At 48.5% G+C, this 26,335-nt stretch overlaps 1 protein-coding gene across 1 annotated transcript; it reads left to right on the top strand.

Moving 5' to 3' along the window:
- Window positions 1-11,379: 11,379 nt before the first annotated feature.
- HOXD4 (homeobox D4) lies at window positions 11,380-12,493 on the top strand (the record flags this gene model as incomplete). The annotated part of the gene is made up of 2 exons (XM_080346769.1): window positions 11,380-11,788; window positions 12,189-12,493. 2 exons carry the CDS (start codon window positions 11,380-11,382, stop codon window positions 12,491-12,493), a joined length of 714 nt encoding a protein of 237 aa, XP_080202895.1.
- Between the last annotated feature and the right edge of the window lie 13,842 nt (window positions 12,494-26,335).

The raw sequence follows: 26,335 nt of genomic DNA, 5'->3' as shown, positions 1-26,335 counted from the left end.
TCCCGGAGCGCACCCCGCAGCACGGCTACTCACCCACGTGGAAATCACGGGGGGCAAATCGGGTACGAGTTATCAAAAAATAACGCCCAAACCCTAGGTTTATTTTGAAATATGTAGAGGAGATAGAACAGTCACGCAAAGTTTATCTGCGTTATTTATATATGTATCTCCATATCTGCTTTACCTATATACGTATACATACTTATCTACCCCTCTACTTCTCTCTGTAGAATATATATGGTTTTGAAGTATATTATTTTCAACATATATATATTTTACACATCTCTCCTTCATTTTCAAAATGTTAATGCACAAGAGAAAAAGCACTACCCGGTATTTGGTGTTTACATGGTTGGTCAGTAATGGAAACGCACTGTGCCATTGCACTGCAGGAATTTAGCAAATCGCCATTTACCTCAAAAGCAGCCACTAATTTAACGGTAAAGCTAAATGTCCGATTAAAGGATATCTACTGAGGGTGGAAAGGTGTGGGACGTGTTCCAGGTACATATTTTGAAGCCGCATGAGAAATTCTTATTTAATCCATCCATATTCAACTCCCCAGCTTGCTAAGACCGAACTCAGCTACTATAAGGGCTAGGATGCCTTTCCCTCCTGCTTTGGCTCTTTGCACTAGCCGACCGCTCTGTGCTGCTGAAGGACTTGGGGATTATTTGTGAGGAATCGTTTTCAACATAGCAACAGTCTTCAAGAGTAACTTGGAAAGTATGTAATGCGTTAGATTTCGCTCTCAGAATCCCTCCTAGGTGACACGGTAATTATAGCTGCTTGGCTATAAATCTTTCCAAAAACTTCGAAAAATTTCGTCCTTGAGCTGTTTTGAAATTATTTGTAGCCTAGGGAAAAGAAGAAAACAAAAGCAGGATGTTCTAACGAATTGTAATGTGCATGTGTGTGTCTGCGGGTCCATATGCTGACACATACGCATACACATATGCATTTACGATCGCACTAGTTTGTGTGGGAGTTCGGCTTTATTTCCTCCTAAACGGCTTCCTTCCTCCCTCGCTTACTCTCTTTTTTTTTTCTTTATATTTTCTTGATTTTCTTTCACTGACATTGAAGCACACATAGGTATGTGTAGGCTTTTAAATATACCTATGTGTTTGTGAGTATTCATAAAAAACTCCATATGTGTGAGTATATATATGGGGCACATATGAGGACTGTATTTTTTGTATGTATTTATACACATATATAGCGTGAGTGTCTGTATGTGTGTAGATGTCTTGGTGTGTTGTGATTTTCGGAATATAGAATTCGTATTCACATTTCTCACACCTGCTTCGTTTGCCGACATGTTCGACAGAATTTATGACTCATCTCATTTTTTTGTTGGAAGGGAACATCCGATCGCTAGCCTTTACTGACGCACGGGCAGTAAAACAACACCACCGCAAAATTACCAACAGGAAATGCAGCCTGCGCACCCGGGCCGTGCCCAGGTACTGCTGCTGCCGGCTGCCATTTGGGCACTCAGGTTGGGCTCCCGCTTAGCTGCTATAAGTTGCCTAGAGAAGTGCAACCACTGCTCCCCGAGTCTGTCAGGGGTTTGGTGCAAGGAGGAGAGGAGATTTGAGCTGCGGACCCGGGAAAGCCGATAAGACTGAGCAAAGAAATACACGTTGTTTTTGCGCTCTTAAGAACGCGAATTCCGCCGATACATTAATTTCCCAATAATGTTTCTCTTTGCCCAAACAAATCATTCTCATGGGGTGTTTTATGAGCGCTGAGGGCAGAAAAAAAAATCAGAACAAAGACAGTATTTCACCCCTCGGTTGGCAGGCAGCTGTTAAAGGTATTTACGGCTCTACTGCAGTGCGGCAGTCAATGCTGCTGGAGCCAGAAAGGAAAAAACAGGAAGCGAAAGGAAAAGATGAGGCACAATAAACATTGTAGCAGGTCGCGGGGGCCGGGCGGGACGCTGAGGAAGGATCTCTGCCAGAGACAAGAGGCAATAAAAGTGCATTCAGCGACAGCAGGCTCTGCCCAAACCCAGCACTCGCTTCCCATCATCCGCGGGGGAGGGGGCGACGAGGGCGGGGAGGCAGCCTGCATCGCCCACACAGCGCCCCACGCCGGGGGTGACTCGAGCTGGATTCCGCGAGGGTGAGGGGGCGGCGGGGAGCAGCCCAGCCGACAGCCCGGGCCCGCCGTCAAGGCCCGGCTCCGCCGCCTCTGCCCGCGGGTGGGCGCCGGCCCGACCGCCTGGGCCGGGGTCACCTGCCTGCGGCTCCCGCCCTCGGGGCGGCCGGGCTGGATCGGGCGCGGAGCGCAGCGGCCACCGGGGGCGCGGGAGGCCCTGGCCGCCGCCACCAGCCATTTTGTCTCCACGGCCTCTTCCAGGAGAAGGCGCTGTAGGACAAGCCTGGCCGTTCTCCCAGTCTGGGCAAGGGTCCCGCCGCCCCCTGCCCCGGGCCCCAGACCCGGCCGCCCGCCTGCCCATGGAAGTGGCCCACCGCCACCTTTCTCAGGTGTCCCCGGATCCCTCCCCAGCTGGGCCTCAATTGTCCCACTACCTTCAGCGCCGCGGCCTCTCGTCCGCGGGCCCCTGCGTGCACCCATGCGCGCCTCTCTGCACTCCCCACAGTGCCGGCGGGGCTCACCTTGGGTGCCCCGCCGCCCTCCCGGTCACCGGCCCTCACTTTGATGTCGGGCAGCCACCGCTTCCTTCCCTGCCCCTTTGATGTGGGTGCCAGAGCACCGTGGCGGCTTGCATCCTCCTCCCTGACGGCTCCCTTCCCCCGGGCAGAGTCCCCGGCCCCCGCATATTCCCCTGCAAGCCGTGGCCCGGCAGATTTCCCTGCCTCTGCCTCACCTGTTGCCTTCAGGCTTCATCTGCTCCAGCCATGGCCGGGCATGACCCTGGTGGCCTCTGGTCACCCCTGGCCGTGTCTGCCCCAGCTAGACGCTCCCATGGCCCTCGGCCTCACCTCCCCCCTCCATGTTCCTCGCCCTCTTCCCCCGCGGACCCGGGGTGCCGATGCCCCCGTTTGATGTCGAGGCGCGGTCGCTGCTGACCTGCCCACTCCAGAGCTCTGTGCCTCAGGATCTGCCCGCGGGAGCGGTGTGCTGCGGGCAGGGGCCTTTGCATGCCCACATCCTGCTCGGGGAGGGCATGGGAGGTGAGGTGACTGTTGAAAAGTCGGGGTTATGATAAAAGCAGAGAGGGCTAATGCGTTGGACGCTATCAAGGCAGCCGATAGTTCTTCAAAGTTAGAGATGGAACCTGTCATTTTCTTGTGGTATGGGTAGGATGCTGATCGTCATGTTTGTCAAGTAGCATCAAGAGTGACAGTGGTTTGCACATGAGATTCAATTTCCCTAAACCTTTTATCGCAACAATTACCAGAGGAAACCGATTGTTACTGGGTTACTTCATTCCACATCTTATCAATCTCCAGATTGTCATCCTCAAATATGAGCACTTGCATAAAAACCTGGAGAATGAACTGGCCAGATCTTCAAAGTCAACTTGCACATCTGCATTTTAGACTAGGAAATGTGAAAATCCTCCTAATTCCCTCTTCAAAAAACTCAGGGCTAGAATTACTCAGATGCAGAAACATAATTCTTGCCCCTAGATCACAGAGAGTTGTATCTCACTCATCAACTGCTTAATATCCCACAGTCTCACCTTTCCCAGTCCCAGCATCCTGGACACGGTTACCCAAAGCACATGCCCGACCCGGGCCTCTGCTCCCTCCCCGTTTGCCAGGGACTGACGCTTTGGCCGGCCGCTCGTCATGCTGCCCGCCTTGCCACGGCTTCTCTCCTCCCCCACTTGAGGGACGATGCCCTTGTCCCCAAACCGTGGGCTTCTCTTGCCTACGAGAAGCACTAAGAAGCGATTGCAGACACTCAGGGAGGGACGTGACTCTTCCTGTTCCGGCACGAGGACTGGAACTCTCCCGTGGCCACCGCCCACACGGCCCCTGCTGCCCTGAACGGGACCTTCCCCGTACCCAGCATCCGCTGCCAGGTCCGGGGTAAAAGCATTTGACTCTGCACTGCGGTTCTTGTCGTCCCAGGCTGTTTTTCCCATATTTTGTTGCACTTCCTCGCTGCACCTTTCCCCAACCTTCCCACGGGACCTGCACCTGCACCCAGCACTTCTTGCAGCTGTCTGCCGCTGAAGCAGTTCCAGAGGCCAGTGAGGACGGGGCTTTTAGGACGGGGTGGTGGCCCGGAGGCTGCCATGGACCCTGGTGCATCGCCTGCCGTGCCGAGGCCCTGGTGCCTGAGCAAGGTGCGGGATACAGCCCCGTAGAGCGCTTCCCTTCCCTGACCAGGGCTGGGAGCTCGGGCCCTGCTCCTCCTGAAAGCGATCCACGAGTCAGCCCCACGCAGGGCAGTCCACCCCTCTTCGGGGAACCCTAGGCCATATCCCCCGGGCTTTCATCGCCGCCCCCCAATAAAGTTGCTGAAATATCACCTCATGCACTGACCCTGACATCTGTCCTAGGCGGGCGGGGGCACAGGGTGAAAGAACCATCCCCCTGCTTAAGCCATTAATAAAGCAAGAAGGTGATACCATGTGATCTAAGCGTCAACACAGAGGAAGGAAAATAGAGGAACGCAAAATAACCCATGTTGGAAAAAAGAAGCAGGAAAGGAGCTCAGGGCGCCTCTTGCTCTCTGGAGAAAAACAAATGAATCAATTGTCATTGGAGTCACCTAAAGAGTACGGCGAAAGCTAAGCCGCCCGATTTAGGCAATTTTAAGCTTGTGTAGCCAGATTGTGTGGGAAATTGACAAGTAAGAGCAGAAAAGGAGCTACCTAACTCTGACGTTAGACAGGCACCACTCAGCTGGTGACAGCTGGTGCCACCACCCAGTGAGGAGCTGAAGTTGGATCGTTTTTCAGAGCAGAGCCCCTGCGCAGAGAGACGCATCCGCACCAGCGGGGCGGAGGGAGCGGCGGGTCTGCTCTGTCCGTGGACGGTCCCCGACGGGGCGAACGTGGCTCCCTGCTCTCTGGAGAAGGTACAAGCTCCTCCTGGAAGACACTGGGAGCTGCTGGCGGCTTCGTCTTCCTCATCTTAGCCATGATAGATTGGGAGCTGCTGCCGGGGTTCCTTTATGCTGTGTGACTGCCAGGATCATTTGACTTCCTGTGCTCGGGCTCCTTGAAATTCTCATTTGCTAACTCCCACCCTGCTCCCTTCACACCAGGACTGTTTTATTGTTTTATAACCCTCCTTAAATTTCCAATCCTCAAAGATCTCATTGTGGCAGGCTTCACACTTTCTGCCTTTCCACAGCCCTGTGCCCTTGCTTTTTCCAGCAGTTTGGTCGCTTGCAGAGGTCCTTCGGGTGTCTGACGAGCCCACAGCTCCTGGCACAGATAATCTGAGCAACAGCTCAGGAGATGAATGAGTCGGAACCATTTCCCAGAGACGCCTGACCAAAACTCCATAAGCATCCAGGGAAGGGAGAGGGGGATCTCCTCTCTCCGAAGCACCTCTGGGTTTTCTCCTGATGATGGGCTTCTCTGTTCCCTAGAAGATATAATGTAAGATTTCAACGGGTACCCGCAGCGAAATGCACTCGGCTTCTTTATCAAGAGCAGTTTGGGAGCACTAACTTGCCTCTCAGCAGCTTTTCCTACAACATGCTCCTCAAAAAGGCCGGCATAACGCCGAGGAGCTGACCTTCCGCCCATTCCCGGTATCCGAGCCCAGTCCCGTTTTATAGGACAGATTCAGCGAACCTTTATTTAGTGAATAAAAGTTTAAAGCCGAAGGTTATTTATGGTTCCATAGAGATAGGTCCTGAGTGGCTATTTAGAAGCACGTGATTCCAATAAACTTTGTTTTATGGCTTGAGAGTTGACAAGCCAAAATATAATTCCCACCATAAATTAGTTTAAGAGCATACAAGTGCAGATGCTTTCGTTCCTGGAAGCAGTAATCGGGAAAGTGTTAGCAGGGAACCGTCTGCGGGAATGCGGCCGTGCAGGCACCTCTGCTCCCGGGTCCCCCCGGCCGGGGGGCGAGCGCGCAGTAAGTTCGCAATCAGCCTCCCCACCGCCGCGCTCCACTCTCTCTGTGCCCCTGGAGACTCCGTGGGAGTGGGGAAGCAGAGCTGCGCCGCCCGGCCATGCGGACCGGCTTTGCGGGGAAAGGGGACAGGTAGAGCTCAGGTGGCCGGGACCAGCGGGCTGTTCCCCGGCTGAGATTTCTAAATTTAGTGGGACATCTTATTTGAAGCTAAACTTTTTTTTACTAAATATGTATACGTAAAAGATATAAAAGGGAAAAAAAAAAAAAAAAAAAGAAGGATAAGGGACTGTTTAGTGCCGAAATGCTGCTATTCCACTGTCCTCGCAAGTTCTGGATGCTATCCAGAGTGGGAGACTGAAAAAAGATAATTTTTTTTTTTTTTTACAAAACCAGTCTTGTGAAACTCTATCTTGTGAACTCTTGATATCCGGGCAATTTCTCTGGGTGTAATACAATAACTCTCCAAGATATGGTAGGAAGACAACAGAAGAGGTGAAAAACCGCTTACAGAAAAGAAACCCAAAATACTAGCATTTTTACTTTTAAATATACGATGAATTTCAGGAGGACTAGACTTTGTGTGGTGCTTTTTTCTTTTATTTATTTATTTGTTTCCTTAAAGTGATCTTTTAATGTATTTATTAAATTATTTTAAGAAAAGCTCAAGTCAAATCTACCCTTCTCTAACGCAAAGATGCATGTCTCGTGGTTACTGTTAGGTTAATTAGGTGATCTTAAAGGCGACCTATTTTAGAGTAATCCAAGATTAATTCTTACAAAATTGTAGTTCTTTCTGTGCTCAGCATGGATGCTGCATGGCATATTGTGACATTTCATGGGTTACAATTTAGAAAAGGTGATCTGAATATTTCCTTTGTAAGTGATTGGATTACCACAGAACAACGGGAAAAAAAGGCCTTTGTTATTCTTTTTTTTTTTTTTTTTCCATCAGTGAAAGAGGGAGATCTGACTTTTCATCCTTCTAGAAATTACCCGGTAGAAAATCTAAACTATGAATATTAAAAGTGAAAGATCACACCCCAGACACAGGGAAGACATGTGTTCATAAAAAAACTGTCTGAATGCAACGTGGTCCTCATTTGGAAGGGGCTTCCACCCCACCACTCTGCTGCTCACAGGATTTACCACCAGCTCCTCTCTGCCTTCATCTATCAAACGTGGTCTGTAGCTGTTCTCCAGAAATATCACCCGTATGTGGAATACAGCAGTAACAAACGTTTTTGTTGCAACAGGTTCGGCAGCATGGAAGAACATCCATGGTAAGTAGCCTCTTATTTCTTGTAGCATTTGTAATGCTTGAAAATCCTGTTTCTTCCCTTCAGATTGGAAGAATTAAAACCGATGTATCCTTGCTACCAAAAAAACCCCGAAAAAATACTATGTCAGCACGTGAAGCTTCTTGTGAAGTCGGCTTGTGGTACTATGCCATAATCCTGGCTCGTGTTAAAAGTGGAGGTACAGCCTCCGGAGGGTTTATTATAGGGTTGTACAGGTGTCCTCCTGCTCTTAAACACTCTGAAGCAATTAGCAGCGTTTCCATTTTAACTCGGCGGGACTGTACAGCGCCTCCCCATGCAGAGCCCGGACGGATCACGTTGTGTCCCAGCACCTCACAACGCTGGCTACCCCCACTCTTTTCTCCAGGCAGGATTCAAAGCGGAGTCGTGCCTGCTGCCTAACGTTAACCTCGTTTGGCAGAGCCTGGGGAACGGGCGAGAGAGACAGCGGGCTCCGGGGGCTGCCAGCGCCGGCCAGCCGGAGCAGCCACACTGAAGCCAGGTCGTGCGGGGCGGTAGAGCTGATGCTATGCTACTAAGACTCTCCGGGCAAGGGAGATTCAGACGTGGATTTAAATGCTGTGTGGACACGTAGGGGAGTGGGTATCTGAGCTTAGGAGGCAACATTTTACTCTAGGGGCTTTTGCATCCCCGATGGTCCCTCATGAGCTGCGCTGAGGGCACGGAGGGGAGGGCACCAAATCAGTGTGAAGCAGGAAATGCTGTTGAACCTTTCTGGCTGCAGTAAAGAGCTAAGTGCATTTAGTCCTGGTGTTCCAGACTGAAACTGGCTCGTCTTTCAAGGAGGAAAATAAAGCCTGCGATATTTGGAGATTCATTAGGTATACATTGTCCTTCCCTCTTCTGCTAGCCCGCTCTGACTGAGAGCATGTAGAGGAGCGGAGCTGTGTTTGTGTTTCTCCACGCTTCCTCTCCCTGCTTGCTGATAAATAATCTATTTCACTGCCTGTGCTAGGCTTCTTCTCTTTTTGCCTTACGTTGCGATATTGGTTTTCGAGCCCTTTAAATATGAACTAAAGAATCACCTCCAGCGTTGCAGTTTTCATTGTGTTCCATGGGTAACTTTCCTTCACCCCCGCCCCTGTAGCTCAGCCCTGAGCCATGTAGATACCCTTGGCATTTTATTCCAGGGCCGACCCTAAATGTATGGATTACTTCTTTTCTACCAACGTACATTTAGCATACTGATGATGAACCAGAATACAAAAAGCCTGATAGATCAAAAGCATTTTGTATGGGCAGTTGAACAGGAGGTGAATATATAACGCTTTTGTTCATCAATAACTCTTTGGCTTTGACCTGTCTGAGCAAGTCGTGCAATAAGGTGAAACGCAGGTCACAGCGTCTAACAAATATGAAAATGTGTAGTATTAGGCAGAGCAGGGAGCTGCTACTTCCCCAGCCCCATCACTTCTCCCTGGGCAGCCCTCGGCAGGCTTGTCCACTGCCGGGGGCTACCCCAAACCCGGGTCCGATTTGGGGGGGGATGTTACCCTGTCTGTTCAGCCGCGTGGTTAAGACCTCCTCCAGGGGGGGGCATGTATCCCTCCTCCCCTCAGAGAAAGAAGGAGAAAGCGTGGCGAGCTGCTTAAAATAGTTGGGTGGAGATTTAAATAATCGGGGGGTGGAGGGGAGGAAGAGAATATTAGAATCACAACGTCGTTTCGAGTTGCACTTGCTGTGAAGAAGACACCACCACAGTGGTAAGAAAGCACATGTTTAAAAATAGCATCCCGGAGATCAGGCAGCTGGGAGTTGAAGCCAGGCAAACAAACCGGTACACATCGCTCGGATAAACGCAACACCCCCAAATCTGCCCTCCGCAGTGGTTGGATGTATCAAACCCGCACCATTATTTGTCCTTATGGTGCCTGTTTTAAATAGTGGAAGGAGAAGAGGTTGACCGCAGGACAGCAGTGAGGAGCTGGGTCAGACACAATTCATGAACTTTTGTACTCCTGTGTGCTGCTGTCGACAAAGTAAAAATAATGAAACTTTGTGATATGTTTGTAAATGATTTCGGCTGACCTCTCGCCCTGCCCTTCACCATAAACGCTACGGCGGGGAGAACCTGGGAGGGTGCGAGGCTGCGGCTCGCAGGCAGCTCGCGGGGATAATAGCTAGACCAGCATAATGGGATGAAGGTAAATTTGGAAACTCTCTTCTTCCCCAGAGCAACTAACTCCAGTCTTTAATCTCCTCTTTTTCACCAATTGCTGTTTCTATTGTCGGCTGTTATACTTCTGTTTCGATTTAAAAAAAAAAATTATTTGTTATTTGGGGGGATTTCTAATTACGGAAAATGTCTTCAGATTCGTGTTAGCCTAAATAGATAAAGACTATTTTCTAAATTTTGTTAACCATTATTATTCTAAATAGAGCAATTCGACCCGTAACGTCCGTTTTCCTTAGCGACGACGTAAACGGCAGAGTATTTAAAATGAGCATCAGGTCTTTCTGAGATTTTGGTAGTCGAAATTCGTCCTATAAATTGGTGAAGAGTCGTATAGCTCTATTGCAGCACCAATAACAAGCGTGAATCTTTTCTGAAATGCTACCTTCCTGCAAATCTGTATTTCAGAACTGAGTCCCAGCAGAATAGTTTGCATTCTTCAGAAGACAGTAAGGACTAAGAGAATTGCAAAGACCTGCTATTTTGTAGATGAAAACAGAATGTTATTACGTTGTCTATATATACCCTGTAGAACCGAATTTGTGTGATATTCATATAGTCACAGATTCGATTCTAGGGGAATATATGGTCGATGAAAAAACTTCACCTTTCTGCAAATGGTTAGAAGTTTAAATACTGGCGGAATCAAAAGGCATGTGCGTCCTGAACACTCAGACATTATGAAAGTTTTGCTGCCTCGCTCCGATTTGCTAGGTTTTAGGACGTTTCTTAAAATTCCAGTTGTCGTTCAGTCGTAACTCTCAGTTGTCTTTCAGTCGTACCTCTCAGTGACAGACTGTGAATTTAAACAGTTAGTGTCACCAGAAGTTACAAATCTTCTGAAAAAAAAATACCAATCAGCGAATGAATCTTTAAAAAGATACCCATAAATTAGCTAGATATGCCGGACGTTAGCAAAATTTCCCTGTCAAGGGTCCAGATCGCATCAAAATATTTACGACAGCAGCAAAAGCAGCATTCACCTAACTTGAATGTATTTACTTGTGCCCCTGGAATGATATTGATGAATGAAGACAGAATTTATCTCATTAAACCCGTGATATTTTTAACCTAATTAAATGCCGGCTCCAGTTCAACTGATTGAACTTTAGTGGTTAAAAGTGAACGGTTTCCTGCCATCTGTATGATTTTACTACATACGTGTGTACGTTTACATGTAAACGTGTGCGTTTGCGTCTGTGCGCGCATACGTATACACGCATAAGTGTTGAGGCTTGCAAAGTGAATGAGAAGTTACTGATTGCCTAATTTTATTCAGCAGAACTAAATTCTGGTAACTTTTGGATGACCTCTGCGAGACAAAGACAAGGCAGATCTATTGTACATGATATTACCCTCTTCTTTGACAGCTTTTCTTTTCCTCGCCTCTTAATCAGTTTTCTCCCTTGTAATCCCTCTCCAGCTCCTCGCTTTGTACGTTTCTTTCGATATTTTATTTAAAGCGAGGTAACAAAACCCGGTGGCGATTGCGGCTGGTAAATCAGACGGTGGGGCATCCTCCCTCGGGGCTGAGGGAAGGCAGCTCAAACAAAAGGCTGGCCCTACCTGCCGGCCGGGGAGGCGGCCGCCGCCCGAGGAGCATCCCTACACCTCCGGTACCTGATTTGGGGGGTGCGACCCGCCGGAGAGGGGGTCACTCGGTTACAGGGATATTATTCAGTGAAATCGGTGGAAATGCGGAGCTGCGGAGAAATCCGGTGATCGGCTCCCGCCTCCCCATTGGCCGGGCCGGTCACATGCCCGCCTAACTTTATTCAGTTGACAGCAAGTAGGAGGGCTCTATGGCAGGGGAAAAAAAGACAACACGAGAAAAATTAGTATTTTCTACCTTCAGAAATTAATGGCCATGAGTTCGTATATGGTGAACTCTAAGTATGTGGATCCCAAATTTCCTCCTTGCGAGGAATATTTGCAGAATAGCTACCTAGGCGAGCAGGGGGCCGAGTACTACAGTGCCTCGCAGGGCTCTGATTTCCAGCACCAGGGACTCTACCCACGGTCAAACTACAGCGAGCAGCCCTTTAGCTGTAGCAATGCCCAAGGCTCCGCCGTGCAGCCGCGGGGTCATGGACAGGAGCAATCCGGCCCAGCGAGCCACTTCCCTGGCCAAGCAGAGCATTGTCCACCGCCTCCAATGCCCAACTCGCGAGCCTGCAGCCAGCAACCGGCCCTCAAACCCCCAAACGGGTCAGCAGTTAAGCAGCCAGCAGTAGTTTATCCCTGGATGAAGAAAGTCCATGTTAACTCGGGTAAGGATCCTCTTCTTACTTTGCTCTTCTACCCTGCTTCCGATCGTCCTCAGAGACGCTCGCTCGAGTCCCTGCCAGACTCGTGGACGAGCTTTTTAAGCCGAGGTAGCCAATTACACTCGTCATAAATTTTTATTGCTGAGGAAATAGGCCGTTTGCCATGCGGGGCTTTCCCGTGCAGGAAAAAACTCCGTTTTAGGAGCCTGCTAGAGGCTCCCAGCCTGCCTAGCTGCGTGTGCCTGTAGTGCCTGCCTTAAATGAGGAGAACAGCCCGTTCATTGTAAGCTACTGGGACGAACCCAGCCCGGCCGCATGCTCGCAGCTCGTAAGGTTTTCTTTTGTAAAGTCGAACCGGCAAGTCAAGATTAGCTTTGTAAAGTTCTCCGTGTTTTTTTCCCAGTGAATCCCAATTACAACGGAGGGGAACCTAAACGCTCCCGCACAGCTTACACCAGACAGCAAGTCCTAGAACTGGAAAAAGAATTTCATTTTAACAGGTACCTGACAAGGCGCCGCCGTATCGAGATAGCCCACACTTTGTGTCTCTCTGAGCGCCAGATCAAGATCTGGTTTCAGAACAGAAGAATGAAGTGGAAAAAAGATCACAAACTGCCCAACACGAAGGGCAGATCTTCTTCCTCGGGTTCAAACCCCCATTTACAGACTGGTTCCAAGGACCATCAGACTGACTTGACAACTTTGTAGAAGAGGTGAAATTTTCCATTTCATCCTTCGCTTCTGACCGGTACTGTATATAACTGACACTGCCCAAGCAGAACCTGCATGTAGCAGCTAAGGACTCGAGAAACTGTCATCTTTCTTTAAGGTACTGTTGTACAAAGGAGACAAAATGACGCTACTTTGGACTTTATTTTATTTGCCTCTACTAGCACATCCTAAAAAAAAAAAAAAGAGGGGGGGGGAAGATGAAGGAAGAAGAAAAAAAAAAGCATCATGCAGGCAGTGGGAATTGGGCAAATATTAAACGAGACCTTCTGTCCATAAAAAGTAATAAATCATTGAAAATGAAACTGTCATGTGTTTCAGTTTTGAATTCGAAAGTGAAGGTTTGATGTTTTATTCTGGGATTTTCACTTTTAATAGTCTTTTTATCCCATGCAATTTCGGAAGGATGCATTTAGGCAACTTGAGGACATGATATGTATAGCATAGTCTTTAATTTGAACATAAAGACTGGTAATTGTGAACTTTTTGTGCTGCTTTACCTTTCTTGGTATAATGAAAATACTTGCTAATTTCCATAACGTCTCAGAAGGTGTGCATAGGAATTAAGTGAAAACGGGTTATTTTATGTACTAATAGTGTTAGTGTATTTATTTATTTGTTACATAGAAGAGTGAAGATAAAAACAAAAAAGGTCAAACCAAAAATGGGGAAGGGGAGCTGAAATACAGTACTTTTTCTTCCCAGTCTCATGAACACATGTATAATGTTTACTTGTCTTGAACGTACACAACTTTCTCGCCCTTTTTTTTGAATTTCCTTTGTGAATAGGACAAGCGTCTCTGCTCCTTACAGTGTGCCATCCAGGGCTAATAGGCTTGAAATCTGTTTCCAAAGTCTGCTTTGCTCAGCGCTGTGCTTTAAACCATCGATACCTCATTTAAAAATGGAGAAAACAAACAAATAGACCACAAGCCACCAGGAAAAAAAAAAAAACAAACAAACAACAAAACACACAAAAATACCCCAGAATGAAAATTTAAGGCTATTTCTCATATAACCTGAGCCTTTCAAAGTTGAAAGCTGAATGCATTGTTTCTATCAGATTTTAAACTTATTTTCTGTCCAAGAGAGAGACAGGCTATGTGGGTTGCTGCTTTGTTTTGTACGGAGGTTATTTTTTTGTCCTTTTTTTTTTTTTTTTTAGAACAATGATTGCTTTTAAGCAGACCACGACACATGACTACTATGGTTAGAAATCCCAGCAAGTTGCTTCCAGGGAAAGGGAAAAGGCTTGAATGGGAACAGAGCTGGTCTAATACCCACGGATTTGTCCCTGGCTGATGGCCGCATCGTGCCAGAGTTTTAGTGCGTTAGTAACTACCAAACCCAGCCAAACCAGCTCCTTCAGCTACTTACACCTTTGCTTAGGCGATTTTAAAGCTCAGCCCTTATCTCCTGTACCCTCAGGGCAGCCTGGGAGAGGGACCATACCATCGAAATTGTAACGAGGTGATGCCTTTATTAAAGAGAAAAGAGGCAAAGAAGGAATCCCAGAGCAAACCCTGAAGGGAGGTGGAAAGAGCAGGGAGTGAGTTAACGTGCACATCTCCAGGCTGGGTGTTTCCCACCGAAGACTCACTACTTTCTGGGCTCACTAGGGAAAGCACTGGCCAAAATGGGCTTGAATTAATTCGAAAATAAAAGGAGAGCTTTTCAACAGGGGTGTATTTAACAGCATTAACTGTGGCGAGCGGTTAATTTCTGCCCTTTTCTCATCCCTAGAAGTCCGCAAAGTGTCTTGTAAGACTTGGTCTTTTCTTTTTGGAGCCTGGAGAAAACTCTTTGTTCTTCCTTAGGGTTAGCCCAGTTCTCAGACTTGCACATGGCAATACTTGAATATCTCCACGTCGTGATATTAAAGATGGATATTCCTGCATTATTCGCATCATTGTTTCTGTGACAAAAAGCACCGGGTTCATACATAGTAAAGACGTCTTTTTTCTGACGCCTTCACGTTGAGAAGCTGAAAAGGTATTTTACTGAAGTTCGGCTAAATTGCAGGAACAGGTTCACCCAGAGGACAAATTTTCTATTCGATTAGTTGTATTTCAGCCGGGAAGAGTGACCTCTAAACCCTTAACCTTTTGGACCCAAACTACCCTTCCCTTTCTCTGGCATGAAGAGTAACTAGAAGCAACGCTTGAGGAGGGAATTCCTGAGACAAGTTTTCAAGTTTTGTTACTCCTGGTTCCTGTGGTAGCGGCCTTCCGCCTCCAGAGTTGTCCAAAACCCTCCCTATGCTCTTCATACAGATCTGGGGAAACAAAAGAGAAAGGGGAAAAAAAAAAAACATAAACCAACAACAACCCAAACAAACTACCCACCACCCTCTCTGGCTGCTGTTATTGCAAATTCTCCTCCCGGACCCCTGCTGTTTTCTTAAAATCTGTGATAAGTTGGCTGGGAGCAGGGTAGAGGTGTTATTTGAGAGAGAGCTACCAACTTTGGCATGTGTAGTACAGTTCAGGAAAATAATGGCCTTGGATAAGCAAATCCTGGCTTAGTGCTTCTTATCGACTGAGATGGCTCCCAAAATTAAAGGGCCAAATTCTGGTCCCAGATTTCCTTTCCCTGCCCACTGAAGTCAAACAAGGATGTAGCTGCGAGCAGAATTTGTCTCGTTGTCTTTTGAAATGTTAATGTCTCCAGGACGAGTGTTGGGTTCAGCAGGCACAGCTCTTACAACCCGTTTTCAAGTCCCCTTTGAGCAAGGCTGGGCACTGTAAGTTTACATAGTTGTAATTACACTGTAAGCTCGAAGAATACATAAACTGGAGGCAGAAAGTACCAAAAGAAATAGTTTTCAGCTGCCACCGCTCTGAAGGGCCGGGAATGTCTGTAATAACGACCAGAAGCACCCACTGGTCATTATCTCCCGTGGAAAACGAACCTGAGGTTTAATTTTTGTTGGTTTTTAACACTCCTTCAGAGTTATTTTGTGTAGGAGAGGAAGCTGGTTATCTTTGTTTATCATGGGTGAAACGTTGTGCATTGGAGCCTTTGTTAAATGGTCGCATTGTCCAGCAATAATCTCAGATCTGTTAAAGTGCTATGCTTTTTATAGACTTTGCCAATGATTTGCTGCCATTGATTAAAGCGTTATTTATACTAATTGTTGCCTGTAGTTTTGATGTAAGCCATCTCTATACATTTGAAATAATAAAAGGTGTAGAGAAATAGATTCTGGTTTGTACCCTGAACAAACAGTTCTTACAAGGTGGGTCTCTCTTCTCTTAAAATGCTGGTCCTTCCCACCATTACAGTGTGACTCTGCATAGCATCCTTCCAAATGTCCCTTTGAACAGGGTTGCTGATTGCCCTAGCCATAATGGTGTGACTCTAGGCCAAGCTGGAGTCTATATTTACATTTAGGCTGCAGTTAAAAGTGCCTGTCATCCATTTGCTACTGCTTTGCATTTAACAAGCCCTCCTAGAACGACTCCCGGATTTATGCATGTGTGGTAGGAGGCAAGGAACCACACCTGAAGTCACCTCGATCCCCACACAGATGTTTGCCTTTTAGGTGAGTCCTGGAATGAAATAATTAAAAAAAAAAAAAAAAAAAGAAAGAAAAAAGAAAAAGAAAAGAAATTTGAAATTAGAATGCAGTGAGTATCTTTCTCTGAGCAGTAGGTTTCAATTTTTCAGCCGATACAACAGAAAGATCACAAGAAAACACCACAAACTTGGAGAGTTTAAACTTTCCCATGCACCTAAGGGGAACACAATTTTTTTTCTCCCCTGCGTAAGTGCCTCAGACAATAACGCATACTCCAGGGTAGGAGAAGTCGATTGCACTATTTTTGTCATAAGTATTTGTCACTGAGGATTTGTCCTCTCCTGGAGAGTGATCAAGGCATGAGTCCAAAAAGACAGTCTCTTGTTCAGCCAGGAAAAGGAGCGTGGTGCACAGAATAAGGCATGTGTCCTCACTGCCTGGAGTGCACGGAGGGGAGGGTGCGAAAGCGTTTCTAAGCACACGCTCGCTAAGTTTAAATATCGAGGCACATTTTGTGATTATACTTTCTCTCTCTCCTGTTTAATGGCTCCTCCTGTTACTCCCAATACATCAATACCGTTCTGTATATTATATCACCACTAGTCGTTAAGGTAAGAATGAAGAGGAAAGGCAGAGTCAATAGCAAACCCCACTCACTGTACAGTACAGTAAATAGGGACCTCTCGGTGCAGAGCCACACCGCTTCCAACGGCCATGTTTGTTAGCCTTTTCCCCTGATTTTTTATTTTCTTTCTTTTTTTTTTTCTTTTTTTTTTTCCCCTTCCCCCCAAGCCTAGAGACCAAAATACTCTTGCTAGGAACAGTCATAACAAGCAGAATTTCAAAGTGCAAGGAAGATGATAAGAATAGATTTCTACAAGTCCTGACCACGTGATTTGCGAAATAATTAATTCAGCACGTCCCTTAAGAAACACGGAGTCGTCATTAATCTGCCAAGCAAAGGACTCTATCAGACTTGAAAACTGAAGAGATCCCAAGAATATAATATACAAAGGGTACAGAGCCTTTCTCTGCACACCTAGCTCTTTGGTAGCTGCCGAAAAAGAGACGCCCGGTACGTAGACATTTTTTACTTTTATTCCTTCTTATTTAAGCCTTAATGAACTCAGCTGTCAAACGCTTGACAAATAGGGCACGCTGCTTCCTGATTTCCAGCTCGGCAGCGGCCGGGAGCCGGACTGGGCGCAAGCGGTGACCTTTGCTTCCCAGGGAGCAGGGGGAAGAGGGCGAGTGCGGGGTCCCGCGGAGCCCCGCGGAGCGCTGCGGAGGAGGCAGGCTGACCGCCTCCCGGGGCGGCGGCGCTGGCCGCGGCCGCCTGCGCGGGGAGGCGCGGAAGGAACAATGCGGCTGTCACGGCAGCCGCTGCCTGGTCCCACCGGCGGGCAAAGGCTCCCAGCTCTTTTGCAAGCAGGGTTATAAATTTTGCCGTGCGTCTTTGACAGCGGGGCTGCAGCGGGGCCGAGCGCGCCTTTCCCCCGCCGCCCGCACAAAGGCCGGTCCGGCCCCGTTCCCCCTCCGCCCTGCCCGCTCCTGCCCAGCCGCGGTCCCTCGCCGCCCAGTGCGGAGCTGCACGGGTACATTCAGCCGCCGAAGGGGCTACGCCGCCTTTCCAGCCCCCGATCAACAGCCTGGACTAGGGGGAAATTTGATTTGTGTTTCTATACAAAGCCACTTTCCATAAAGTCCATAAAATATGGACAACGGAGCTGAGATTTCGCTATGAAATCCCAGAGTCAGCTGGAAATACTTTCTGCAAAGAGGATATGCTTTATTTTCCCTTGCTGGAGTAATTTCTAAAAAACCCTAGATTGTTGCTTTTTATTACTTCCGTTTCGGTGGCAGGACAGAGACAAAGTTTCCTATGTTATGAATTATACATTCAAACAATAACACATTAATTCAATTATTCAAAGATGACAAATGTTTATGTGCTTTGGTAGTGACTAAGGAACAGATTTGCTACTTCACGAGAAGTCCTACATTTTTATCAATGAAGTTTTATATTATCCTGTTGGTCCGGGAAAGAACCCAAACTCCACCAAGACACACACTAAAATGGACCCGAACATAAATCGCAGCCCTTTCATAAGAGCGTTTATTTCCGCATATAGCCCGGGCTATTTTATCAGTTTGACAATTGCCGGAGTTGTTGTTATAAATCATCATAAGTAATTCCTGAAAGGGTGCGAGGCTGCTGGGGGGCGGGCGTAGACTGTAAATCTTTCTGTTTTATTGCTCTATGAACATATGCTCCGATTGAAGAAGTCTTAGATCCTTTACTGGAGACAAATTCACGCAAAGCTGGAGTCCTACCAGCCAAAGGATTAACATTTCCTTAATACTTTTTCAGTCCCCTTTACGATGTCTTAATTCTGGTGGCGGTGGTGAAGGTGCTCCTTTCTTCCAGCCATCTCCCATTTTCACATTAAATTTTGCATTTTTGTTTTTTCCCCCTCCCCCTTTTCTTTTCTTTCTTTTTTTTTTTTTTTTTTTTTTTTTTTTTCAAATTTCTTAAGCCCCAAACTCTGAAAAGGCACCCGAGAGCTGTGGGTCTTTTCCCAGGGGCTTTCGAACTGCCCTCTAAAAAGCCATTTTCTTCTGAATCCTCTTCGTGCTCTTTGCTCAACCTTTCCCTCACACTTTTGTGTAGGAAGCGAAAAACCTCTCCGTCATCCAAAATGTCTAAACAGCGGTCAGAATTATGTTCGGCTTTGTGTGTACGTACACAAGTATACAGAACACGCTGTGTGTGTAGGGGTTGCTGTATGTACACACAGACACGCGAGTGCGGAGGGCTCTGCAAAACCACTCAGACGCCGAAATATATGGCTGACGGAAAAGGACATAAAGAACCATTACCTCTTACTTGAGGCGAGATTTAACTGCATCATTTCGAAGAAATATAGGATTATAAATCCGAAGCCGTACACAATAATTTACGTTGAACTTATGTTTCCATCACTGGACTCCAATCTTTTTATAACTGGTTTGCAAAGTCAGGAAAACCAATGTAATTTAGATAAATGTTACAATGCACTTACGGTTCGTATTGTAAGGTAATACGTTACTGTCAGATCCCCATGCTTTGGATGGTAATGAAATCATAGCAGATGTTAGATTAGGTGTGGTGTATTTATAGCTACAGATATGTTAGGAAAATCAAACGGGGGAGGTAATATATATTTTTTTCTGCCGAAGTGGAATTGTTGGGGAGCTTTGTGGGCACACATGACTGATATACATCGGGTTTGCTCCATGTCTCTTCATACACACAGAGAGAGGAGGCAGGCTCAGGGCAGACACACACACGCACAAATGACATGAGGTTTGTAATTTTTTTTCCCCCAACGCTTCTGTAGCCTCCAGACAGTGGTAGTCCCTGCTGCCCCTCATCTTCTCGGTACGGAGAAGGAGAAAACAAAAATTCGCGCACTCCAGTGAGTCCCAGCGCCTTTCCGCCGGTGCAGCGCTGCTGCGGAGCTGCCCCCGGCACAGGTTCTGGGCTGCAGCCGGTCCCAAATACCTCCTGTTTCTCCGCCGGGAATTTCTGCGCCCTGCGATCATTCTGCGGAATTCAACTTTCTCCGGGCCCCACTGGCTCCGCGGGGCGCGTAAGTGCGGACGCCGCAGCGGTGCTTAGCGTTGCGGTGTGGAGCAGTGCTGGGCGGCGCGGACCTCTTGGAGAGGAGAGCGGGCTCGGCAGCGCGGCCGGGCGGGCCGGTACGCGGAGCGCGGGGGGCGGCCCACACCGCGGGGCCCGGCGGGGCAGCCCCGCTGCGCGGGGGCGCAGACGGCCTCGGGGAGCGCGCCAGCCTCGGCCGCGGAGAGCTGATCCTGCGATCACGTGGGCCAATATGCCTGTATTTTAAGGCAGTGCCTATATTTCTGATTATAAAGGGGTTTCTCCTGCTCGCCCCCCCTAAATTCATCAATGGCCGCACGATTTAAAACCAAAACAAAACACGTGCCGGCCAATTGCTGCCTTGGGTTCCAGGAGGCTGATGGCTAAAGGGTTGTGTGTTCATTTTTTTTTTTTTTTAAAGGCCCAACAAATTCCAATTTCCACTCGCTGTCTTTTATTGGTAGTTGAGTCTGAGCCTGTTTTCGTTCTATCGGGAATTCTGGTGTATGGAAATGTCTGTAAAACCGCAAGATCAGGTTTAGGAGAGTATTGTCTGCAGACAAAGGGTGAAGGATATATTCTAAGAACTGCAAGCCCAGATCCTGAAAAGTGAGGAATCCAGGTTTATGATAAATTGAAGCACAGGTAAGCAACTGCATGTCAAAATGGGACCTTTAACCACAGGGGCTGCATTATCGCCTTTCCTCAGAGACTGTCTGGAATTTGTTTGCAATTTCTGCCCGTAACGGCTGCAAATGCATGGAGTGATCTCCACCTCCTTGAACGTTTTAAGCTGTATCTTCTTTTTACTATGCTAGTTAAATAAAAAGTGAACTGCTTCCCAAAGGATAAGGGAAGATGTTTATCCCTATCCTTTCACAATCTGCAGTGGTTTCAGGAAGGGAATTACAAATAAGAAAAGAAACGAGGGAGAGACAACTTTGCTAGATGCTCTCATTGCCAAAGTAAGATTGAGCATCACGCTAATGCGTTGCCGTGGATAGCCGGGCAGGGGGTAGCCGTGTTGACTTGTAAATGGCAATTTAAAATAGGCTCATCGGTAATGTAGTCCCTGCACAGGGTCTCTTAAATATTCCTGCCAAATGCCTTCCCAAACCCTTTCTCCTTGAGGTGCATTCGTGTTCCTCAGTGGCTGTTGTTTCTCTCCTCCGGTTGTTTTAGTGTTGATATTACCGGTATGCTCATGCCTTCGAGTTACAAACGCTGTTTGATGCACGGCTTGATATTTATCTACCGAGAAGTTTCTTGCCCTGCATTTGTGCGGTTTGATCAATAAGGTGGTGGGAAGGTGCCTGAGGGGACTGGTCCCTCTCTGGGCGGACTGGGCGGCTGGAAACAGTCACACAACCTCCTCGTATACATTTGCAGCTCAGCTCCCTCTTGAATTGTTGCAACCAGCACGGCTCTCCCAGGAACGCCTGTTTCCACTGTCTTGTGGCCTGCCTAGAGCCCAGGCGAACTCTTGGTTATGTTTGGTAGAGAGACTCCGTATGAAGTCCGGATTTGTGCTGGCGAGCAGGAGTGGGTGTAAGGCTGCACCCCTTCTGAGTCACCTGGAGAGCCCTCCGCGGGGGCCCCGCGAGACAGAGAGGCGAAGGGAAGGGGAGAAAGTTGGGGTGGATTTTTTTCTTCTTTGCGTGTTGCTCTACTCGATCAGAAGTTAAAGGCAGTGAACATTTTTCTTATCTGTATGCCTCCAAGCTGCTGGCCTGCCAAGTTAGTCAGCTGAATCCAATTACTGCAAGCAGCATTTCATTTGGCTCGATGGAAGCACTCACTTATAACTTCACCTAAAATTTCAATAATAACTATATTGGGCCCACGCCTGAACAATTCTAAAGATTTTCCTGGATTTAGCTATGGCAACTTCTCCTAGGTCGGCCCTGCAGGAGCCGCGCTGAGAGCAGAGCACAACCCTGGCATGCCCGGGCTCCTGTCTCAGCAGTACAAACTTTGAGGGCTATCCCGGTGGCCGCCGAAATCTCGGTATTTGGCCAAGCTCTCGCCAAGTAAAGCATGTCTAGAGCAAGAACGCAATCGCTTGTGAGGCTGAAGAGCTGCTTCGGAAAGCGATGAGAAGTCGATAATTAATTAGGCACAGAATGAAAACTTACCATGTTAATCAACAGAGGCTAACAATGACTCGGTTTGCAATATTATGATCTCTCCGCTCAGGGGCCAAGGTGCAACCCAAGTTACGCTGATTTCATACGCCCTGTAAAGTGCTATTTCTAATGAATTCTCGTTTAAAAAAATAAAGCACTTAAAGTTGACGTACGCCCACGTGAATGTATTATATAAGATGTTACCGGGACAGGCCCAGGCCAAGAACCTGAGCGAGCATCATGTGTAATCATGAAGCTCCACTTCCCTAATTCCAGTTTGCCAGCATAAATTAAGGTGATTTGGAGAGGGAATATTGCATCCTACTGGGTTTGGGTAGGGAGAAAGAAGACTTGGTGGAAAGTCGTAAGGTCTGTTTTGTTGTGAGCTATTGGAGGCGCTTCCGTTGGTTGTTCATTAAGTGGTGAGTTATTGCTATACGAGCCAAAGGTCATTTCAAAGGCTTATGGTGGCTAGATATCGTCTTCATAACGACCTGGGCTTCTTTGTGGGGGATTTTCTGGCATTCTTAAGTTCTTAAAGTCCTGAGTCGACACGTTACACAGCCAAGTGCAAAATACTGATTTCGAGCCGCAAATATTTGCGGCTTATTTTCAGCGCTTGGGTTTCTTCGCTTATCTTTCTCTCTGTCTTAACCGGGGGGTGGGGGGAAGAGTGACCCGCGCTAGCTCTGTTCCCGCGCAGCGCTCCGCGGACCGTGAGCGCGGACGGCGGGTGTGGTGCCTGTGACCCACGAGGGTGATCGCAGCTCCATTGCAATGATGCTCCCGTCTGCCGTGCGCTACTTCTCCGCGCCTCGCCCCGGGCTGGGTGCTCGGAGAGGCAGGCGCGACTCCGCGGTCGCGGCCGGTGCTCGGGGGCCGGCGGAGCGGCCACCTCCTGCGGCCGCCCTGTCCGGGTCCAGCCCGGAGCGGGGGGATTTTTCTCTTTTCTTTGCTCCCTAACTCTCAAAGTGCTAGTAAGAAATGAAGAGAGCATCTGCCTTTTGTCTGCTAAAAAATCTAACGAGGACTGAGAGACACGGTGAGGGGCTGTCGACGAGAGGTGCATTTATTAACGAAGTCCTAAGGAAGAAAGTCCAGAACAAAGCAGTTTCCGCTGAGAATTCTCACTTCTGTTGCAGGTCCGTGCCCACGGATTATTCAAAGGAACCTGAAGATCCTACCCACACAGTTAAAGTCAAAAATCAAGAAAAAACGTAAGTGTGGTGAGTTCTCCAGATTTCCATCCTTTTCCATCCATCTTTCGCTTCCACCGGCGCGACAGGCCCTTCGCAGGGAGCAAAGCCGAGCCCAGGCCGCTGGCCCGCCGGGCGGGAGCGCTGCTCGGCTGAGCCGCCGCCACTCGGGCGCGCCGCTGCCCTCAACGCCACATAAATAACAGCACGCGGAAAACCCCGCTGAAAGGAACCCGTGGTCAGAGGGAGCCGAGCCCGATTGGGAAGCAGCCAAGCCCCGGATCCAGCCGAGGGGGAGCGGGTGGCTCCGTGGAGGGGGAGCTCCGTAGGTAGTTTAAGAGGCCTCACGGCCCCTACCGCTCCGTGCCGGAGCCAAGACCTCCCCCCGCCCCCCGTCCCGCTCCGCTCCCCTGTCCCCGGGACCTCTCCGCGATCCCCGGTGCTCTCATCCGCCCACAAAGACGAGAACCCTCCGGCTTAGGCGCAGCGCCAGTGGTGGGTGCCTGGCCGCCTGCCCGCCCGCCCGAGGCAGAGGGTCCCCTTCGCCCGGCTCCGCTGCCCGCGGCCCAGTGCGGCAGCCGGGTCCGGCGGCGGCTTCAGCGCTTTCCTTATATACGGGGCTGTCCCGGACCGGTGGCCGGGAAACGTGCCGAGCGGGGGATTCTTTTGCCGGGCTTCCTCCTACGCGCCGGCTGCTTTGCACTTCTGAAAGTGCCGGGGCTTGGGAAGTGTTTTCCTTTTCATTCCTGGCCGGAGCGTTTAGTGCCCCGGCGCTAGGAGTCATAAATTTTGTTACAAACCGCAATGACAGGTGCATTGATATGCACCCTGAGAGCTCCGGCTGCTTTAATAACCGCTTCGCTGGCCGCGCTCACCGCCTCTTATTTATTCGGTATCATATTAGATATTGATTCTAAGCAGAATTAAGTGTAGTAGAAGTTTTAGTAGAGAACTGTTTCATACGAAAGTGTTGCGAGCGAAGTGGCTGGCAGTGCCGGGGCGGTGTTAGCGTGGGCCGGCCGCGCTTCGCACACACGCGCGGGTGGACGCGTGGGCTCCCGGCTGCTCCCCAGACACAGATGTGAGAGGGTCGGTAACCTCCAAAAGCGCTGGAACCGGTGGCGGGACAAAGAGTCCCATTATCGTTTGCAATGCCTGGCGGTTCAGATGAGGTTAACCTTTCTGGAGAGGAGGAAGGGAAATCTGAAACATAGACGTGGATACTTTGTGGTTTCCTACCCTCGGTGCCTTCTAGCCCACCTCCCATGGCTCGGCCTCACCATTTGGATGTCACTTTTTTCTTTTCTTTTTTTTTTTTTTTTTGAGGCTGTTTCTGCCCAAACCACCAAGTGTTGAGCTCCTGCTTTGGTGTTACCTATAAAAACATCACTCCAGGCCTTGCACTCATGGAAAATCAAAACCTGGAAAGGTCTCTCTCCTCTCCCTCTCTCTCTTTTTAAGATCTAAAGATGAGCCACCAAACAGTTGAGCATTGTCCATGTGATTTATGGCCCATAGCCTCCTTTTTAGGTTCAAGCAGAGTTCACAAGCAGTTGGTATTTCAGAAAAGAAATAAGGCTTTTAACAGCTTAACAGCAAAATTCTTTCTTAAGATTTTGCGTGTTCTTTGGGGAACTATATTTTACAAGGCACATAAAAGCCTACGCTTAAGGCGGTGTTGTGCTAACAAAAGTCCTCAGTCCAAATTGATTCCGAAATTGTAGATGATAGAAGTGGAAAACGAGCGATAGAGTTATTTTGCACAAAAATACTTTCGAGACTCGTCGAGATTATCACAGCGTATTAAAACTCATTTGAACGGTCACCGTCCATTTCCATAGACTTTAAAAAACCAAAAAACCAACCAAACAAAAAACCCCTAAATTTTTCCAGGAGAGGAAAATAGCTCTTTCTCAATTTCCATCAGCTTCACATATCATCTTAGGCTTTTGTTCAGGGAAGAAAAGGACCCCAGCGGTTTGTGATAAGAGAATAAACCGCCGAGAGCGGCCTCAGATCACAGCTTGCTGAGGTTATTCTGAGTTGTACAGACGTGTCTCACCATGAATTTTAGAGAACAGGTCAGCGGTACTTTGCGGTACCAACTGCTGCAGGAGAAAGAGTACTCTGGTTGTACTGCTTATGCATAGGATGGAGAACGTTAATAACCGGCCACTGTTCAAAAATTTCTAGCTACTCTTCTCTGGTATGTTAATAGGCTGAAACTCTGAAGAAATACAAAGAACTCTTAAGATACGTTGAGTTACAGACTTACGTTGCCAGATGAAGTACGTGATAATTTACAAAATTACCAAAAATGTCGGAGAAAACCCCTATCCCCCAAGAAAAAACAAGAACAGATAATATTAAAAAGCCACAACAAATTTGTAAAACAGTTTATATTTTCCAACAAGCGCAGATAAGTTTCAGGAGTAGCAAGGGGAAAATTAACAGCACACTGCCCCAAAACATCTGCCCTAAAGGGACAGTGCGTTTTCGGTCTCAGCAGCTTGATCGCAGGGACGGGGGCCGGTGTGAGGAGCGCCATAAGTTTGCAGGCTGGAAAAATAAGTGAAATCTCTAAAAACAATCTCAAATGTCTCATGTTCTTTCTACTGGAGGCAAATAAAAGGAGGGAGAAACTTTGAGTGAGAGAATTTAATTCATCGTAGAATTAAAATAGGGGAGCTGACCTGCGACTTCCTTTATAGTGCAAAGCGAAGGGAGTGAATGGCGCCGGTTATACTTTAACTCCGGAGGAATCCGGGGAAAGAAGGAGGCCGGGTTTACAAAGGAGACGGGATTTTTTTCTGCCCCAGTCCGGCCGCAGTCCGGGCTTCATCCATCATGTCAGCCGTGCGCGGCCATGCGCACGCGTGGCGGGCGAGGGGGCTCTCAGCCCAAATGGGCCGGTGCGTCCCTGGGGACACCACCCAGCGCGGCCTCCCGTTGCTCACGAAGAGTCCTGGCCTGCAACCGCAGGGGCCGGTCTCGCGAAACTCGTGCGGGAACGGTCCAAAACCGGGACGAAGCAAGAAAACATCCCCAAAAATGCCTCAAAAAGTGGCTTCTAGGAAGTCCTGCCAACATGTCTCAGTTCCCCTCAGCACCATCCAGGCTCCTTCCCTGCTGTCCCCTGGTCCTTCCCTAGTGTGTCCTGCTCTCTCCCTGGTGTGTTCCATTTTGCCCTGGTTCCTGCCTGGTGAACCTGCTCCTTCCCTGGTGTCCCTTGCTTTCTCCGTGGCGATTCTGGTCCTTCTCTGATGTCTCCCGCTCCTTCCTTGTTGTCCCCCAGTCCTTCCCTCGTGTCCTCCCGTCCCTCCCCGGTGCCCCTCG

The sequence above is a fragment of the Nesoenas mayeri genome (genome assembly GCF_963082525.1).
Source record: "Nesoenas mayeri genome assembly, chromosome: 6".
NCBI lineage: Eukaryota > Metazoa > Chordata > Aves > Columbiformes > Columbidae > Nesoenas > Nesoenas mayeri.
The sequence above is the reverse complement of the archived record's forward strand: the minus strand, read 5'-3'. Positions and strand labels throughout refer to the sequence as shown.